We start from the raw sequence: 20099 nt of genomic DNA on the forward strand, positions 1-20099 counted from the left end.
CTTTTTTTCAGTCCCAAAGAAAACCAAGCCCAAAACAAGCTCCTCCAGCAGCAGCTCTGCTTGCTGGTGTGACACAGCAACACAAACGCTCCCCGTTTTTCCGATGGCTTCCCGTCTGCAGGGCTGCACCAGGGATGGGCAGAACCCCTGGCTGTGTCAGGGGAAGGAGAAGTGTCTCCCTGCCTGCAGAGTGCTGACTGCAGCCTTTCCTTCCACAGGAGCTGCCAAGCTGCTCAGAACAAGCAGCCACACGTGCAACCCAGTGAGCTTCCACCTGCACAGCACAGCTCTGACTCCCTGCCCAAGAGCGACACCAAAATCAGGGGAAATTCATCCCCTGGGATCTGCATCAGGCTCCCAAAGAAGGGATGAGGTCTGAAGAGTGGCACACGGAGCCAAAAAGCTTGGCCTGGCTTCTGGCATTGCTGAATTGCAGTGGGAAATCTTGTTTGGCCTCATGCATGGAACTTTCACGCCGAGAAGGAAAAGGGAGCAAAGAACAGAGGGCAAAAAATCTCAGAGACAGAAGATGTTATTTCTCTGGCTTTTCCACACACCATTTCCTCAGGGGTCATTTTTAGCACCTTTCTTTGGCCCACAGCCCCCTCACCAGCCAGGCCAGCTCCACTCACCCCTCTCAGGGGCTGTCCCACCTGGGCTTGGCTGTAGGGAAGGATCCTTCTCCTCATTCCCTTCCCCTGTTCTTCCCCAGGAGAGCCAGCAGTGCCACTGAGGAGGAGAAGGAGGAGGAAGCTAAGGCAGTTCTCTGCCATCTCCCAGCACCCACTCCAGGTCACGGTCCCTGTCTCACCTTCCCATTAAAATTAAAAGGTGCCCTTCAAAAGAAACCTGCAGTAAGTTCTGAAAACATCCTTGTTAACAACTTACGTATAATTTTTTAAAATACCTGAAATTCTCCAGCAAAGCACCAAAAAAGCAGCTAAATACTCTCATCCCTCTGCAAAAAGTGTTCATTGCTCTGAACTTCAGAGAGACAAAGGAAGGCAGCACAGGCTGAAGAAATCCATCCCTCCTGGTGCCATCTGTAAGGCTGTAATTAGCTACCAGTATTTCTGTAACCCTATATAGTGTAGCAAACAGAAAATCCATTAACTGGGACATTTTTGTGGGATTTCTGTCGGTTTGATTGTTCCAGAGGCTTATATTTATAAAAGATACAAAAACCTGACGGGCTTCCTTTGTTCAGTGTTTCACAAAGATCCACCAACTTTCAGGGTTCAGTTCAGGCTTAATTATTAGATTAATAATTATGTAAACAGGCAGTAAATCCCTTTTAAAGACAATAAAAACATTTGCAGAGCAACTTATTGTTAAGAAGTAGAGTGATGCTCCTCCAAGCATCACCCAAAATCCCAGTGCACCAATTAATATTGGGATATTGTTTAGCCTGACCATTTACCAGCACAGCAGGTCACAAGGGAGGAGTAATTCAAACCAGCCGTGGAATGGCTTTGAAATGAGACAAATAAACTGCTACAGTGATGGCTGGAAATGTGGTTTGAGGCCTATTTCCACCTCCCCCATTTCTTCCCTGTGAGCCAGGTTTTACCTCAAGAGTCTGACTGGTCTCACTGGGCAGCAGGACAGGGGGAAGAGCCCCTTGACCACCTCAGCCCCTCCATCTCCCACCATTCCCCACGGGACAGGGCTGTGAGCACAAGGCACTGAGGTTTGGCACGTCCTCCCTCCACCCAGCTGTGGGAAAGGAGGGAAGCACTCCACTATCACTCCTCACACAGGCTTTGACATGCCTGAACTTATTCTCTGCCTCTTAAAAAAACCCAAACAAGCCATGAAAAGGAATGTATAATCACCTGGCAGGGCACCTCTCTGCTCCAGCTTGCAGGCTCTGCCCCACCATGTTCTTTTCCCAGCCCAACGTGACTTGGGAAACATTTTACACAATGGGCACCTCAACCTTTTCAAGGGAACCAACTTCCCAGTCCCACTGGCAGAACAGGCCCTTGCTGAGGGCTCCAGGCAAGGAAAGATGCCCCGATTGGATCTGGACATGGGGGTGAAATGAAGAACAAGTGCTTGTTTACACAGGAGATGCAGCAAATGCTGGCCAAATGTTAACCCGAGTGCACCCCAGGCTGTGTCAGGACCCCTCTGAGCACCCCAAAGCCCCCTGGACAGCTGTGCCCAGCACTGCAGCACGGGGGTGAAAAGCCTTCCCAGTGCAGTGGGGAAAAGCCTTCCCAGGAATAGCTGGGCTGTGGGCAGGCAGGGAGCTGTGCCAACACTGCCGACTCAAACAACCGCGTCTGGCAGAGCCGCTCGCAAAAACGGAGCTGCATTTGAGGCACAAAACACTGAGAAAAACCTAAAACATGAGGCAGCCAGCAAGATCTGGAATATCGGAATTAGGGAAGCATGGAATGGTTTGGGTTGGAAGGGAGCTTAAAGAGCATCCCCTTCCACACCCCTCTGCCATGGGCAGGGACACCTTCCACTATCCCAGGTTTCTCCAGGCCCTGTCCAACCTGGCCTGAGACACTGCCAGGGATCCAGGGGCAGCCACAGGGAGGGGAAGGGGTTGCAGTTAATCCTCCCAACAAACAAAAAGGCTGGGAGACCTCTGGGAAGGTTTAGAGTGAGGACGTGTCCCTGCTCCCAGGGGCTCAGCAGGGGTTAATAACCTGCTCCTCTCACAGCCCTGCACATAAATACACAATTTTGGGGCACAGGGCCACCTCTGTGAGCTCACGCTCAATAGCTCCATTTTAGTTTTCCTCCTTAAGGCCTGACTTCCAACTGCGTTCTGAAAAGGAAACGAGTCCTGGACTTGTTTGAACAAGTGGGCAACACCTGCTCCAGGCTTTTGGCTTTACTGCATTGTCTGGGGTTTGGGATTTGTTCTTTAAAGCCCAACCTAACAGGCTTAGGGGACAAAAAAGAAATACCCATAACCAGTTTCAGGAATAAGAGAAAAAGACTTCATTCATTCACCCCTTTGTTTTCAGGAAACTTACCCTGATATTTCTTTGTCAATACATCAGGAAAACTGCAGAAAATGCAAACACAGGCAGGATGGTGCTTCAAAGGGAGAAGATACAGCCCTGCCTTGGCTCCAGTTTCTCCTGAGCTAGCCTCTGTTCTGGGATATTTCTGTATCAGAGAGCCCGTTTTACTGGAACTCTTGACAAGCAGGGAAGAACACGGCAGCATCCCGCCTGCCAAGTGCAATTTGTTTATGCAAGGCTTCCAGAATCCATCTTCTTTCCTTCCCCAGAAATGTGCTGTACTCTCAGAAGGAAGACATTGAAATGTCATCATGTGGGAGCTGGGCAGAGCTGAGCACCACTGGAATGGGAATTGGCTCACAGCAGACTCCAGGGATGTTTCCATCCCAGCACTCATGTGGCTGAAGTTCTGTACTGTCCTGCAGGGCTGGGCTCATTGCTTCCGACACCACCCTGATTGGAAACTCTATTAAACTGACAAGAGTGAAAAATCCTGCACAATTCCAGGCACAATTAGCCTGTAACTCGAGCTTGGAGCAGCGATGGGTGTGGAGCAAGGGTTGTGAGTTCACCTATTGCCAGTGAAGATCCCTCGTGCTTTTCCTTCTGGAAAAGGGAAGGAAAAGGGAACTTCCAGATGAAGATTAATAGAGACAGCAGGACAGCTCCCAGTCCAACCTGCCAGCCAGTGACTTCAGACCAAATTGAATTAGGAACTGGGAATCACACAGGAACTGCTTGGAGCTTTTCTCCGCTTAAACACGATCCATCCGCGTGAAACAGAAAAGAACTATTTATCTGTCAGGGGTAATTTTGCCCAATTAATTAATTAGGGAGTTTGGGGGGAATATTCAGGAGAATGCCACACGCTGTGACCAGATAAATAACATGTCCCCTGCACATGTTTCCTAACTTAGCTTGTATTTAATGCAAGTAATAAATATCAACACTGAACGTGGTTCTTAACACCAACATAAAACTAAAAAACCAAAATGCTGTTAATTTGGTTGATGCCTTTGTGTGCCAGTTGTAACAGGTTGATAAATCCTACAGAAAGGGTGTAATTCAAAAGGACCTTGCACACCTTTGCTGGGACAATTTTTGGGGATGTAATCAGCAAAAGATGATTTATAACAGGTTACGTGCACCACAATGGGTTCAAATTTGCACATAAAGAAGAATAAATCAGAATAAATCCCATTTACTATCATGACAGCTAACTATAGATTTTAATTTAGCTGATGGGAGACCAAATATAGACATCCTGGACTAGATTGACCATGAAGGTTTGATTGATATCACACAAACTAATCTGCTAGTTAAATAACAATATGCTGTTATCAACACCAGCCTTAAAATGTGAAAATTCTACCAATATTTCCCCAATCCATTCAGGTGAAAAAACATCAATGCAAGAACTATCCAACTTTTTCAAGATTACAGTGCCTCTCATGAGAGAAACCAGGAGCAATGCTACCTGCCAAGTCAGTAAATAGAATTAGAAGAGTAATAAATTCCATTTTTAATCAGGGAAAATGCCAGAAATAATTAAAAACTAATAGTCACTATGGAAGCGCAGGTGAAATATTTGCTGATTTAAAATTGAAATGATCTTGCATTGGACTAACAAAGAGTTATATTTAGAATATTTTCAATGTTCTCTTACTAAAAACAGCCAAGCCCAACGTGCATCCACCCCCCTGATACCAGAGGGAGCCACAGAACACGATTATCTGCACTGGTCTCTGAGAAGCTGAGGCACAAATGGTCATTTAGCCAAAACCCCAGTCAATTTCTGTAAGAAAGCCCAATAACCCAGCCCAGGCACCCAGTTTAAAAGCCTCCCGCTCACAGGGATCAAGCTCCTCACACACATTTCCACGTAATCCTCCGAGCACTATTACAGTGTCACAATGGAAATTAAATAACAGCTTTCGAGTGCAGCTATTGAGATAATCACACTCAGCCAGGGAAAGAACCAGCAAGCCTCAGCCCTCGGCTCCCAGGGAAACAGCTCACGCCAACAGGTGGCATTTCAGATGCCACTCTGCAGTGCTGGATAAACCTGGGGTTACACAAAGCTGTCCCGGGGGAAGGCTCATTTTCTGTCATTAGTCTGATGGAATAACCTGCCCTATCACATGGGGGGAACTCGTACCCCCTCTGCTTCCTCTGTGCCGTTGCTTATTTTCATCTATTCAACAACATTTTCAGAGAACGCTCAGCTCACACTGGGGGGATGTTTATCACGGAAAGGCAGGGGTATTCAATGCTGAGGGATTTTTCCCCCAAGTTGTTAAATTCTGGAGGATTCTGTTCAATCACAAGCAAAGAATTTCAGCATGCAGCACCCTGGCTGCCTGACAGCTTTAGTGGTTTATTCAGTGGTGAAGCTTAAGCAGAAGCTGTGTCTGAGAGAGAAGGTGCTAGATTAGGGCTCTACTCTTCAACTTAATTCCAGGGATTCACAGGCAAGGACCTGAAATCTCCCTGTGTCTCAAATCCCCTCTTACAGATGGAGAAATTGCTTTCCTGTCTCACTGAAATAAAGCCAGAATAAATCACAGGACCACAGAATGGTTTGGTTTGGAAGGGACCTCAAAGATCATCCCTTCATCCAGGTGAGGTGCCCATGCAGGGGACCTGGGGGTGACAAGTATCTCCTTAGACAGCAGAGGCTGAGCTCAACATGGTGTAACTTCATCACATACTTTGCTCCACAGAAAGGCCTCTAAAATGAAATGAAAGGAGTCACATGCACCTCCAAATGTGATTGATACACAGACTTGTGGGACCCACTCAATTACTTTGGGATAATATCAACATAAATTTTACGTCAGGCAGAGCGGAATATGAATCCCTAGCCTCCGGCATTCCTCTACTAGGTTTAAAAAGAGAGGCTGGACAAAGCTAATCCTCTTATTGCTCTGTCAATTTTACTAGCAGAGACTCTAAATGTGAAATTTGGTCCAGCTTGAGCGATAAAAAATGATTTTCATTGCCAGCCTCCCAAGAGCTCCAGCTAGGAGTCTCACCGAGCTCCAGGAGCTCAAGAACTTTGGACTTTTGAAAGCCCTTTGAGTGGGGAGTGGAGAAGGAGGTCGGAGAGGCTTGCAGACAAATGGATTAAATTTCTGAGACCTCAGGAGAATTTCACTCCCAAGCTCACGGCAACACGTTGTGGTGCCGTCTGCTGTGAGCAGGGTTGTGAAAAGCAGGAGCTGCCAGGGAGGCGTGAAGTCTGTCCCTTCTGTCCCAACTCTGAGCAACGTGGGGACGTGACTCACAGCTCACTGCACACTGAGCCAGGCAAGACATTTCATTGCCATTTAGACAATGAATCAGGAGCTCTGCGAGGAATATAACCCCTACGAGGTTTTATCTTCCTGTGTTCAAAAACAGATTTTATTTTCAAAAAGAATTTGATAACAGGGTAATTTTGTATACGCGCTGAAAGTGTTCTGATCCTTGATTCCTTCTCAGTGGTTATTACTTGCTGCCAAATCCTTGAATCACAGATTCACAGAATATCCTGAGTTGGAAAGGACCCACAAGGATTGAGTCCAACTCCTGACCCTGCACAGGATACCTCAACAATCCCATCATATTCCTGAGAAACACCTTGGATCAGTTTTACTTTTTCCATGAATATATAATCGAGGACCAAAGCAGGTTGCAGAAAAGTCAGTGGAAGCAACAGGTAGGCAGAGGTTTTGAAAAACTGCTGCTGCTCCCTTAAGTGACTCATTTTGGGGTTCAATGAGCAAAAAGTGCATTAAAATTTCAAAGGATTCTTGTACAGAAATAGCTCTGCACAGCTGGAGTGGCTTCAAGTGAGATGCACACTCTGATGAGCAGGTTCAAGATTGCTCTGAAAGAGCTAAATATCTGCAATCTTGTGTGAATGCCAGGTGAGCTGTGCTCCTCCTAAACCCACGGAGGGAACATGGGCTGGGCAGCCATTTCAAACCCAGGATGATCAAACCTTGGGATAAGCACCCTTCAGGCTGGTGCCCCCCAGGAGCAGGGAGCCAGCTTCCCTCGCAGCCAAAAGCACCCACAGGAAAAGCCTGGAATCACAGTCCCTACAGCTCTGCACATTTTAGTCTGCAGGGCGGTATTTTTTCTCTTAATATATTGATTTGCTATTTTGCCTGCCTGACCATGTACTGTCCAGGAGCTGAGGTCTTACTGGGTCCCTCCAAAGACTTCAGCCTTTTTTTGCCCTGCACATTTGTCCTCAGCACCAAAAAAACATTTTCTGGAGCACTTCCCTGTTTCCCTTCACAGGATGCATCTCCCCAATATTCTGTGTTGCTGAACCAGCAGAACCAGCCCATTCCACTCAGACAATTCCCACAGGTTTGCAGGTTGAGGCATCTGTGCTTTACACACACGAGGGCTGTGTTTGGAAGTGTCATCCCTGTGAGACACCATCCACCCTGACCACCTTGGGAGCTGATCCCTGCATTTACCCTGCAGCTGTATCCGAGAGCTCTGGCGTGGGCTGAAACTGGAGCTCCACAGTCACACGAGGATATGTGATCCTGAGTCCAGGAGCTCACACAAAGCTGGAGCTGTTTTCCCTGTCATCACAGACTTGGGATTGGCAATTATTTCGCTGCCATCTATTCCATGCTGGTGGGGGAAGCTCTGCCCTGCCTCGGGCAGCAGCGCAGCCCCAGCTCCCATTTCCCATGGAACCATGGAATATCCTGAGCTGGAAGGGCCCAACAAGAATCAGAGTCCAACTCCTGTCCCTGCACAGACACCCCAACAATCCCACCCTGTGCATCCCTGGCAGTGCTGTCCAAACACTCCTGGAGCTCTGGCAGCCTCAGGCTGTGCCCATTGCCTGGGGAGCCTGGGCAGTGCCAGCACCCTCTGGGGGAAGAACCTTTCCCTGATATCCAACATAAACCCCTCCAGACACAGCTCCAGGTGTTCCCTGGGCTCCTGTCACTGGTCACCAGAGCAGAGCTCAGTGCCATCCAACAGCAGAGCCAAGTTTTTGGCAGGCTCTAAGTGGGTCAGCCTCCTGTTCTCCAGCAGAACTGACCAATGCATACCTGATGAGATCCCAGTCCCTGCAGCAGATTCAGAGAGACCAGACCCTCTGTCTGACCTCCATCCTGCCCAAATCTTTACCCTGTTCACAGCCAGCCTCTCCCTACTCCCTAACCAAACACCTCTGCCTGGAAAAAGAGCTCTCCGCAAGGACAGCTGTAAGGTACTGGGAAACACGAGGTTTCTCCCTTAGCTGTGAAGCCCCATGAGGCTCCAGGTACACCTTCCCTGCAATGCCTCTATTTCCAAATAATGCAGCCCCTTCTCCCAAAGATGCAGCTCCAGCAGCTCGAGCCCTGCAGATGGGCTCTCAAAGCCATGCTCCAAAAAAATCCTTGGTTTCTCTCTTTCCACTTGCCCAGAAGCACAAACCAAGGGCACTGCAGCTTTCTCATGCCCCCAGACGGTCAGTGCTTATTCCCTACATTGCTTCACATTGTTTGGAAATACAGACTCAGCTGTTGGAACACCCACATGGATGTGCAACTTTGCCCTTCTCTTGCCTCAAGCCCTGCTGCACAAAGGCTGCAGGGCTCATTTCAGGAGAGAGGCACTGGGGAATGGACAGCCCTTGACCAGGGACTCCCAGGGATATTCCCTACTGGTCCACAGTCTTCATGGAGCTCTGGATTTATATGAATTTATATGATTTTCCCAGCTCCAAGTGGCTCAAAACAACTGACTGCATCTTACAGCTCCTCAAAAATCTCTTATTCCTTTTAATTTCCCTTAAAAAAAACTCTCCATAAACTCCAAACTTGAAGGTACGCTCAGGTAACCATGTCAAGCATAAAGACCTGTTTGAAGCAGTAAACAGGAGCTGAAATGTCATGGATGCATTCAGGTGCCTCCAGGAATGACAGCTCAGAGGAACACATCTCACAGTATGACTTCCCAAATTTTTAAAAACCAGGCTGGTAAATTACAGTGATTTATCACTCCACAACAAGTACACACGCACACAAAAGTGCTTCCCAGAAAAAGATTACCAAGCAATCATCCAGATGTTACTAAAGCATTAAGATTAATTTAAAAAAAAAAAATCAGCAAGGAAGTGACTCCCACTGTTTTTTTATTGTCAAATTTTCTCCTGCAACTTCTAAGTGAATTGAGTTCTGCATTCTGCCTCGAGTCTTACACTCTGGCTGTGTGTGTTTCTGCTGCTCATCTCACACCTCTTACAGCAGCACCCTCTAACTCACCAGGGGGGACCATGAGAGTCAACAAAAACACAACTTTCCTCCCACTTCAGAGGAAAAAAAACCAGATTTTCATTGTTACAAAGGAAGAAGAAAAAAGGCTCCTTGTTACTGCTAAAAAAAGCACATCAGTCATTTTTCACCAGAACAACCTTTGGCATGTGTTTCACATCACCTACAGCAAAAGGCATGGGATGCCTGACAAAGGCTTTCAGTCAGCACTTCAGTTCACTGCACAGACCTGCAGCCACCACTGAACAATCACACACACCCCAAACCTGGAGCTCTCAGGGCTCCAATTCCTGCTGAGGGGCCTCATTCCTGGGATCCCCTCACCAGGAGAGGAGGGACACCACTGGCAAAGGGAAGGAGCAGCCTGTGCACAGCTCAGGAGCAGGGGGGAAAGCTGGCAGGATCAGGCACAGCTCTGGGTTGGGTCTTCCAAGCTGTGCCAGTACTCCTGAAAAACAAGGCAAGGGAAAGGACATGGAATCCCCATCCCTGGAGGTGTCCAAGGCAACATCTAGACGTGGCACTCAGTGCTCTGCTCTGGCTGACAAGGTGGGGATCACTTGGACTCCACCATCTCAGAGGTCTTTTCCAGTCTAAAAGATTCTGTGCTTCTGTGAGGTGGCTGCACACAGCTCCCTTCCCAGCTCCCTTCCCAGCGGTGGCCTTGCGCAATGGGGAGCCTTTGTCTCCATTTCAGTGTCTGAGGGCCTGGGGCACACTGAATACACCTTCCCCACCCAGGTGAATGCAAATGAACAGCAAAGCAGTTCCCAGCTGGGAAGCAGGCAGCAGAAGGTTCTTTGTTTTCCCTGTTGCAGGGACTGGACTGGGAGCACAGAGGGCTGTTTGCTCACCTGGGAAAGTCAGGACATCGGGGTTTCTGAGTTTTACAACAGTTTCCCATGTAAGTCATGAAGCCAAGCTGCTGTGAAGGTATTTCAGCAGCCACTGAGGTATGGAGGGAGATCCTGACACGAGGGGCTCTGTGTATCTCCCAGAAACAGTGGAAGAAGGTATTAATGCAAAACCTACACACTTCCCTTTTTCCCCTCCAACTTCTGCTATTTGAGAGACCCAAAAACCACTTTCTGGCTTTGGACAAAATGCTACAGAAAAGGTCTGGCAACTTCCCCAGCTCCTGCAGCTGCAGCTCTGCCTTGCTGGTGCCCTGCAGCACCCAACTTCAGGGAGCCTCATCTTTGGAGAGGTCACCCTCGGTGCCCAACAGCTCCAGCACTACCTGAAAGGGACACTGCCCTACACACACAAAGAAAACACCTGTGTAGAGTCAAATTCTGGTATTCCAGAGCTGCTTCTGCACTTATTATCCAGTATCACATCCCCTCAACAAGTGACACATCCTCTTGCACCACATAGGAGAAACTGAGCCCACCACTCCCAAATTGTTTGGAAGAGAAAACAGAAGTAGAAATGCAGAGCAGCTTTCAGAAGAAAACACATGTTTCTTCAGAAATGAACCCAACTGCTCCCAACCCCATGGTTGCCCATTGGCACCCCCATTTCCCCTTACACCTGCAGAAGGGCACACCCACTGTGACTTCCACACATTCCTGTGTCCATATGGCTATCTTTGGGCAATGTCCTGCCTGCAGACACTCGTGCCCTTGCAGCAGGATGTACGTGTGCAGGGTGATTTGTGGTCAGCCCCAAATCAGCTTCCAGAGGTGCTGCTCATTCCCTGTAACTCAGGGGCACCTCCGGCAACGCGAGCTGACGCAATTTATCCCGTACCAGCCTTGCTGAAGTGACACCACAGCACATTTTCCATGCTCCTCCTAACAACAGGCACACAACTCCTGCAGCCCAGTGAATGCTTGGCCATTGCAACACTCTGTGAACATCACCAGGAGTCTGTGCTCTGAATTACCCCATATTCTAGAACCATGGAGTCACAGGATTGCTAAGGCTAGAAAAGACCTCTAAGACCATCGAGTCCCACTGTGGGACATTTGTCTAGACACTACTAGAAACTGCCAGAGTTGAACCACTGCTGTTGCCTGACCTCACCTGCTGGCCCAGAGCTCGACACTGGGAACACCACCAAAGGCAGAGAGCAGAGTGGGAACTGCTCTGGGTGCTGGCAGCAGCGAGACCACAGAGATTCCCGAGACAAACAAGGAGCAGATCCCCTTCCCAGGACCAGAGCTACCAGAGCTTTCCCTGGGCTCAGCCTGCAGGTCTGAGGATGCCTGATGGGATGCCAGATCATTCCTCTGCTTGGCTTTACAAGGGCTTTTCAAGCTGCCTGAGAACATCACATCCCAACTCTCATGGAAAGCCTAATTGGAAGCCTCCAAAAGCAATTACACTAAAAGCACTCTGCAGTGAATCAAGTACCTGTCTGGCAGCCACAGCAGCAGCTCACGGGGCTGTGCTGCTGGGACACGGGCATGCAGAAAGGCTGCACACGTGGAACTACACAGCAGCTTTTCCCCTGCAAGGAAGGAGGGGCTGGCAGCTCTCACAAATGCTCCCCTTCCTCAGTGCTCTGCCTCCATCCCACCGGGAACGCAAACAAGCTGCCGGCAGCGAGTCTGCTGAACCAGGGAAAAGGATGTTTGTGTCTGTTTCCAGTTCACTTAGAATCTGAGATGTCACAACCAATAAAAACTACATTCTGGTTCTAGAAACCCCTAAATCTTACGTGACCTATGCCTTGTGAGGCACAATAAAAACATAAACATCGACGTGAAAACTTCCCCTTTCACCCCCTGCTTGTGCACTGCTTGTGGCACAGCTGGGCTAATCCCATTGCCACTGCTCTGCATTCTGACCTCCTTAAACAACCCCATGCGAGGATGTTAAAACACTCTAATCTATAAATAATGTATTCCCCTCATCCAGCAATGGATTACTGGGCCATAAAACTCCCTGGAACGCTCCACACAGTCACCAGTTTAACGAAATAGTACCAAGGAAGACACATCAGTAGAGACTCGTCCTCTTTCTTGATGAATTCTTGTAAAGATTTGACGCCCCCATCACTTTTCCACTGGATTTTTCTTTATAATTAATTATTTAGAATCTGGTATTTTATTCTAGCAGCCTTTTTTGTCCCCCACCAAACACCCTTTAATTTTTTGAGCTAATAACCCTCGTAATGTGAGAGAAGACCAGAGCTGGGGAACTCATCAGAGCCAAAGGGGAAGCAATGAGGTCTTGCTGCTGCCCTGAGCCACAGGGCCTTGATGCAGTTTAGACCCAAGCCAACCTGTTGTCTCAAGCAGGGAGCTCCCTTTTCTGCTCCCTCATTCTCCTGCCCCAAATTCTGGCAGGAGGATTCCCAGGCATTCCCTGGACCAGTCCAGGTCACTGATCCTGCAGGAAACTAGCTCTGTTTTCCTGGCATTCATTTCCAAACAACCACTACCTACAACTAAAGCCACAGTGAGTAACTTCATTAGAGATAAACGAGTCTGCTCCGAACACTGATGCCTAATAGACTCACTGCCACTGCAAAAATCAATGCCTCTCCTCAACACCAATTCCAGCAGGAATCCTACCACTGATTTCCCAGAGCAAAAGCATAAAGCTCAAGCAAGTGCTTAAATGATGCAAATTTGCGGTTTGGCAGATTTATTTCTGTCAGGCATTTTGGGAAAATAAAGCGTTTCTGCCTCAAAACAAGTTAGAAACCAGAAAGGCACCCTTTAAAGAGCAAGTTGCCCAGGAAGCATAACCAGGTCTGCCACATTTCGGCACCTGATCCCTCAACTCTGTGTGCCATGCTTAGCACAGCAATTTTCCACACCTTTTCCACAATGCACAGATCACTTTTAACTCCAAAAGGATGGGGGAAAACAGGCAACCCAGCAACACCCACCAAACCTGCTTGCTTCGTTCCACAGCGCTGATCACGTGTGGAAATGTAAATCCCTCCTGCAATATTAAAACACCATCCAAGGAACGCACAGCCAGCTCGGCAACGGGGCTCTGGTCTATGAAACAAAACTGTGAAAGCACATTTCCAACAGCTCCAGAGTGACTTAATTCCCTGAAAAAGGTATGCATTATCCTTTGCCTCTGCCCCGGAGGATTACTCATGGCTGATGGGTTGCACAGCTCTGAGTCAGGGCTGAACCCTGTCTGTGGGAAGGCAAGCCCGTGGCCCTGGGGAAGCAGGAGCCATCCCTGACATTCCCACAGCACCCTGGGGACAGCAGGTCGGGGTGGGGAGCAGGGACAGGATGGGGAGCCTGTCCCCCAGAGCTTGGGGCTGGGACACAGCGCTGCCGCTCTGTGCTCAGCCCTGATGCTTAGTCACAGTAATTGCAGAGCCAGGGCTCTGTGCTCACATTTCCTGTCACCAACCCAAGAATTAGGCAATTTAGATTCGGAGATAGCACCCGGGATATTAAATAACTTGATAAGCGATCGCTGAAGGAACCAGGAGAAAAACGAGCAGCTCTGTACGGAGGAGGTTCCCCCAGTCCCAGCTCCGCAGTGCTCCCAAATCTTTGGGAAGTGTGAGACCCCCCAGCTCAGCCTTCCCCCTCACTGAGCAGCATTGCCCTTCACAGCCTCCCAGCCCTCCCCACCTCGCACAGACACCCAGCAGAGCTGGATTCAAGTTGAAACCTTTCACGGGGCTCATTTTCAACAATTAAAGAGCTTGGCAACCTGTAATTACGGAAAATAAAGCCAGACAGCTGGAGAAGGGAACATCTCCAGTCAGTAACACGATACTACATTTTCTCTCTTAGGGAATTCAGCTATGAAGCCCCCAGCTCCCATTCAATCAGTCTGAGCCCTCTGTGTCTGGGCGAGCAGTGCAAACCCTGCAAAAGCAAACAGCACTTGACAACCCAACTAAACACAACTCAGAGAAAGCAACACCTCTATCCACACTGGGGAAAGACAGGAATCGGGAGAGGAAAGCCTTCTTGGACACACAGCGTCAGCCAGTGCTACACCCCAAACACATTTTCCCAGCTTTATCCAAGCCCCAGCTGCTCCCTCTCCCCCCGCCCGGCACACAGCAGGCAGACAGAGCTCCTCTTACCGCTCATCATCAACAGCACAAACATCTTTGCCTGTTGTGCTTCCCAAGCCCCAGCTGCCGGTACCAGAAAGGAGGAAGCGCCAGCGTTTCATTCCCCTCCTGCTTCAGAGTGGGTGTAACTTGTGAAGTTTCACGCTAAGATGAGATGGGTCAATTGGGTGTGTTTGAAGGTTTGGGGTTTTGCCATCCCTCCCTTCCTCCCTCCCTCCTTCTCTTCCTCCCTCCCTCTCCTGATTAATTCCTCCCGTCACAGGCTTCAGACGAGCTGCCACTCAACCCCGCTGGCTCCTGAAATCTGAATTCCTAAGGACATCCCTCCGGGGTGACTTTACTCACCAGCGCTGTGAGAGGAGCCAGGAACTAAATCCCCAGTCAGCCCACGGAGGCGACTTGCTGCTGCATTCCGAGTGCACCAGCTCCACAGTCCCTTCCCCACCACGGTCCTGGGATTCTGCTGGGTTTGCAGGGAGCAGCTCACCAGCAAGACAGAAAATAGAGAAATTCTGACCTACTCTGTGCCTTTTGCTGCTGCCCTCGATTCCTGAGGGTTTCTCTGGGTATGTATCTGGATGGTGCTTCTGAAGAGGACACGTGAAAAACACACAGCAGCTGCTCCCACCGAGCTCCTCACAGGTGCAGAAGGCTTTCCAGGATCAGGAACTCCAGGGAATTAAAAATTACGCATAGATCTGGTTTTACTTAATTCCCTACTTCCACATAACTGTCTCTGGATTAAGATTTGAGCAGCAGTATCCTCCAGACCAGGGCTGGCTAATGGTTGCTATAAATAAGAAATACCAACACAAAACCCAAACCATCTGTGTTTATCCCCCAACTTCCCCTACCTTGCCTCTGCACCATGTATATGGAAGAAGAAAAACAGGTATGAAACTGCTCTGGAAGTGAAGCAGACAACACAGTAAATATTCTTTACAAGCAGAAATCAAATTAATTAGCAAATTACCATTTACAACTCCGCATGGTACTTCACAAATACCGAGTATTGAGCAATAACCGTACCCTTGCAGTCCCGCCCTCTGCAACCCAGCAGTGACCATAAGTTGGGAAAATGACAGAAACACCAGGAAAAGAAAAAAATAAAATGGCAAAAGGTTCGTGCAGGAGGCCAGTTCTGACCCAGGGCTGGACACACTGCTGTGGGACTGCAAGGATTTAACAGCTGGAGTGAGGCTGTGGGTGCTGTGGGTGCCGGGGCAGAGCAGGGGAGGAGATGATTCTATTTTGGGACAGAGACAAGACATCAGAGAAGCAATTTGACATGACACAGTCACCCTTACAGCCCCCGTGACCAGGAACAGGAGTGAGCAGTGAGTTTGAACCCACTTCAAACAGCATGTTGGGTTTAACTTCACATCTCAGCACCTGCAGCCTCAGATGTTTCCGACAGATCCACCCACGCTCGGCACAAGATCCCCCCGTGACCACATGCACACCCCAGAAGCACCACAGTGCTCCACCTTGACAGCAGCAAAGGGCTGAAGAAGGGATGGGATCAGACATTCTGTCTGGACTGGGGAGCACTGAAACAATCAATCCTCAACTTTATGGTGAATTTAAACCCGGAATGAGCAAACCAGCAGCTCCCATTTGCAGGACAAACAAGCAGGAGAGGAGTTTTCAGCACTGGGAACTCACAAACCCCGAGCAGACGAGCAGGTTTGGCGAGCCACGAGTGACTCAGAGGGCTACAGGGGCTGCTGCTGCTCCCTCTGGGTCCACTTGGGCACAGCCACCTCCAGCCCACTGAACAGGTCAGAGCTCCCACACCGCCCAGCCGGGATCAGGATGGTTCCCACCGGAGCAGCCTTGCCGTGACACAGACATGGAGTGTACCCACACACAGGTGTGCACACAGCTCCCACACACACAGCAACCACATTGCCACATGCCACAGGAGGGACAGGTGCTCAGCACCACAGATCTGCACTGATTGTCTGGAGCCATTTGCAGATTTGGAGGGTAAAAGGCAGCACCACCCTTCTGCCACCAGCGCTGCGTGCATCTGCCACAGCAGTGTGGGACATCTCTTCCTGCTATCTAGAGCAAATCCTTGGCATGGCCAGAACTCCCAGGAAAGCAGGAGCTACATGTGCCCTCCTCGCTGTATGAGCTGCTTGCAGAAAGCTTTAGATGTTGGTGTGACCACAGGTGGGTTTTACATCACAGAATCATTTCACTGAAAAAGACCTCCAAGGCCATCAAGTCCAAGCTGTGCCCAATGCCTACTTTGTCCCCAGCCCAGAGCACTGAGTGCCACTTCCAGTCCTTCCCTGGACACCTCCAGGGATGGGGACTCCAAAGCTCCCTGGGCAGCTGCTTCCAATGTTTAACAACCCTTTCCAGGAAGAAATTCCTGCTGATGTCCAACCTGACCCTCCCCTGGCCCAGCCTGAGTCCGTTCCCTCTCGTCCTGTCCCTGTTCCCTGGGAACAGAGCCTGACCTTCACCTGGCTGTCCCCTCCTGTCAAGGAGTTGTGCAGAGCCAGAAGGTTCAGTGCAGATGTGCAAAAGAAAAGCAGTGATTCCCCTTCAATCATGACCCACCACAGCACCAGAACAAAAACCAGCAATGAATGACAGATGGAGAGAGATCCATGGAGGGAGAGGCAAGGGAAGCCTTCTCCCGAGCTGTGCAGGATCCAACCCACCCTCCTGCTGAGAAACGAGATGCTTCCTCCAGGGAAGCCTGGCTGGGTGAGGGACCTGGCAGGGCTAGGATGGTGGGAACAGGAGTTCCCCAAGAGCCTTGCTGGGACCCTGGTGGGCAGTGGCCTGGTGGGCAGTGGCCTGGAGGGCAGTGCCAGGCCTGGCATGTCCGCTCCAGCTGGGGAGAACAGGCATTTCCAGGCCTGGCCCCGCTGACACACCGGGATACACCCTTTTGATGTGGGCTTCTTCCGAGGGCCGAGCCAGCTTGTGTAAACATCAGTGCTCCTCTGTGCCGAGCGAGCAGCGAGCGACTACCAGAACCTGTTCTGAGACAGCCTGGTGTATTCTGCCTGAAACGGCACAGACAGCCAGGCAGCTCCGGAGCTGGATGGCTGCAGGGCATGTCGCCTCCGGGAGCTTGAAGAAGTGGCCATGAGCTCAGCCCTGCAGCTGGGCACAAAATGACCCTCTCCTCCTCAGCAGAGTAATGATACAAACTGGGAAAGGCATATTTTGCTTCCATACTTCTGTCAGGATGAATCCCACCAGTCTGGAGGAGACTGAGGTCAGACCTCACTGGGGGCTGCAGCTCCTCCCAAGGGGCAGCTCCGACCTCTGCTCCCTGGGACTGGGACAGGACCAGGGAGTGGCTGGAACTGTATCTGGGGAGGTTTAGGTTGGATATCAGGGAAAGGTTTTTCACCCAGAGGGTGCTGGGCACTGCCCAGGCTCCCCAGGGAATGGGCACAGCCCCAAGAGCTCCAGGAGCGCTTGGACAATGCTCTCAGGGATGCACAGGATGGGACTGTTGGGGTGTCTGTGCAGGGCCAGGCTGGACTGGATGATCCTTGTGGATCCCTTCCAACTCATTGATTCTACAAACCTTCCAGGGAAGGTTCTCACAAGCTCTCCCAAATACCAAGCTGAGATGTGGAGATCCCACCACAGAGCCCAGAGGAGAAAGGTCCCACAACACAGCACTTCTCTGCGGTGAAAGGAAGCAAGAGGGAGTCCCATCAGACACAATCCAGGTCTGTATCCTGCATAAAGGTGTGTTTATCAACCCTAATTAACATCCCGGGCCTCTCACACCCTGGCACACCTGCTAATTAGCACACATGAGTTAATATCATTTTAACAATGGATTAGCACTTGGGGCAGAAAAAAGGGAGTCACTTCAGCACAGTGACTCACCCTGAACACAGCAGGAAGGTGAGATATGAGGAGCATCTGCCACACTCACACAGGGCTCTGCAGACCGTATCTCCTTAACTAAGGCTTACTTTACAAAGCCAAGGTGCTTCAAAAATTCATGATTGTATCTGTCTTATTTTTCACCTGTGCACACAGGTGGCCTTGGAGGAGAGCTCTGTCTCCACCATCCAGACAACCGGAGCCACTTGGGTCTTTCTGCACGTCATGGCAGAGTTCCTGAGGTGATTATGCCCTGCTTTGATCAAGCATGTTTCAGGACACGACCTGGGGCCCACCAGCCACTAATCACCTGTCAGGAACATCCCCAGGGGAACACCAAGGAGTTGATGTCCATGGCCAGTTTAGTGCTTCTCCAAACATCCCATAAGCACAGACAAAGCTGGCGGCACTCGCAGGCACCGGGCAAACAGCACTGGGACATTAGTGCCCTTTTCCATGGAATCCTGGAAAAACTGCAGCCCTACAAATGCGACCTGCCCTTCAAAGTTCCCTGTGGATGATGAGGCCAAGCCATGCACTGGCTTTTGCTCTGGAATGCCATTCCTTGTGCCTGTGTAGCTTCACACACCTGGCAGGAGCAAAGAGCTGTCTCTGTGTAGGTGAGGACAGCTTGACTCAAGCCATCTTATATTCAATACCAAACTGAAGAAGAAAATTGACTTAGCTTGCATTATCTTTTTTAAAACCTCAGCTTTCAAACTGGATCTCTGTGATGCAGCACCTCACAAGAGGGCACTGATGGAAGACCATCACACTGCCATCAGAATCACCTCTACCCCCTCAAATTGATGTTTAACACTGCCTGCCTTTGCTTTGTCCCATGAAAACCTGCAAGCCAACCCTTGGCAATTACAGAACATTAATGCCATGAAAAATTATACTGGGTTGAATGTATCTATACTCCCTGCTATCAGAAAGATTTTCTCAGCCTCATGTTTCTGTTTGGGATTAGGAAGGGAGTTGTGAAAGGCTAGTATTGTTCAGTCACAAATAGTTCCCTTTCAGCCTCTACAGAAGTCAGGTAATGAATTACAGGAGGTTTTTTTCCCTTTGGAGAGGTCAGCAGATATATCAGCTCCCGGGAAAGCTGATCCCTGTAGTTTGGCTACAAGGGGAGCTGAAAAAGGTTCCTAATGAGCTCCAGGGAGTGGATGCTGGCAGCAAACCAGCACCTTTGCCTGTGAAACCAAGACAAATGACAAGAAGCAGGAACCACCTTTGGCCCAAGCACAAGCTAAAATTTAAGGTTTGCATTTCATGGCACTGCCTGTGGCTGGCAGCTCTCACACCAACGTGGGCACTCTGCTTGCAGACACCCAGAGAACATCCTGACCTGGGAGAGCCCCATAAGGATCATCCAGTCCTGCTCCTGGCCCTGCACAGACACCCCAACAATCCCACCCCTGTGCATACCTGAGAGTGTTGTCCAAATGCTCCTGGAGCCCTGGCAGTCTCAGGGCTGTCTCATCACTTGGTGGTGTCACCTCACCTGCTCCTCTCCCCTGGGACTGTCAAGCTGCATGCAGGTACAACACTCACCTCTGTGGATACAGGATCAGTATCTACAGAAAAACCCTGCTCCTACCCATCAACAACACACCTGCAGAGGGGGAGCTCTTCTGGACATGCACATGTGGGCCCAAAGTCACCACGAGCTCTGCACTCCCCAGCACCATGGGGGATTTATGGGGTCCCTGACACCATCTGGCTGAGCATGGCACAAGGACAAGCCAGAGTTTAACACAACAGGGACTGCTTCCCTTTTCCACGGGAAGGCTCAAGGAGGAACATTTTATTCAAGACCTGTAATGCAAACACCTCCTCTCATTTCTTTGAAACTAGGCAGTAGCTGCTGTCATTTTCATGCTGCGTTCTGACACACTTCCACCACATCCCTGCCAATAGTTTTAACTTCATTGGAAAAAT

The 20099-nt window shown here is 49.8% G+C and overlaps 1 protein-coding gene across 7 annotated transcripts in view; it reads right to left on the reverse strand.

Annotated features, from left to right (window-relative positions):
- The window catches only part of TIAM1 (TIAM Rac1 associated GEF 1), a 150018-nt gene that overhangs the window by 80541 nt on the left and 49378 nt on the right, over nucleotides 1-20099 (reverse strand). For 2 of the 7 annotated variants that reach the window (XM_085077713.1, XM_085077662.1), the window contains exon 1: nucleotides 14289-14443. The exons of 3 other annotated variants lie outside the window; for them this stretch is intronic. In XM_085077713.1, coding sequence (XP_084933839.1) covers nucleotides 14289-14313 — 25 coding nt within the window. In that variant the 5' untranslated portion in view covers nucleotides 14314-14443. Of the gene's footprint in view, nucleotides 1-14288; nucleotides 14446-20099 lie in introns of those variants that run through there. 2 more of the 7 variants (XM_085077697.1, XM_085077721.1) reach the window with 2 other exon arrangements.

Source organism: Lichenostomus cassidix, chromosome 1 (assembly GCF_008360975.1).
Source record: "Lichenostomus cassidix isolate B80296 chromosome 1, HeHo_3.0, whole genome shotgun sequence".
Taxonomy (NCBI): Eukaryota; Metazoa; Chordata; class Aves; order Passeriformes; family Meliphagidae; genus Lichenostomus; species Lichenostomus cassidix.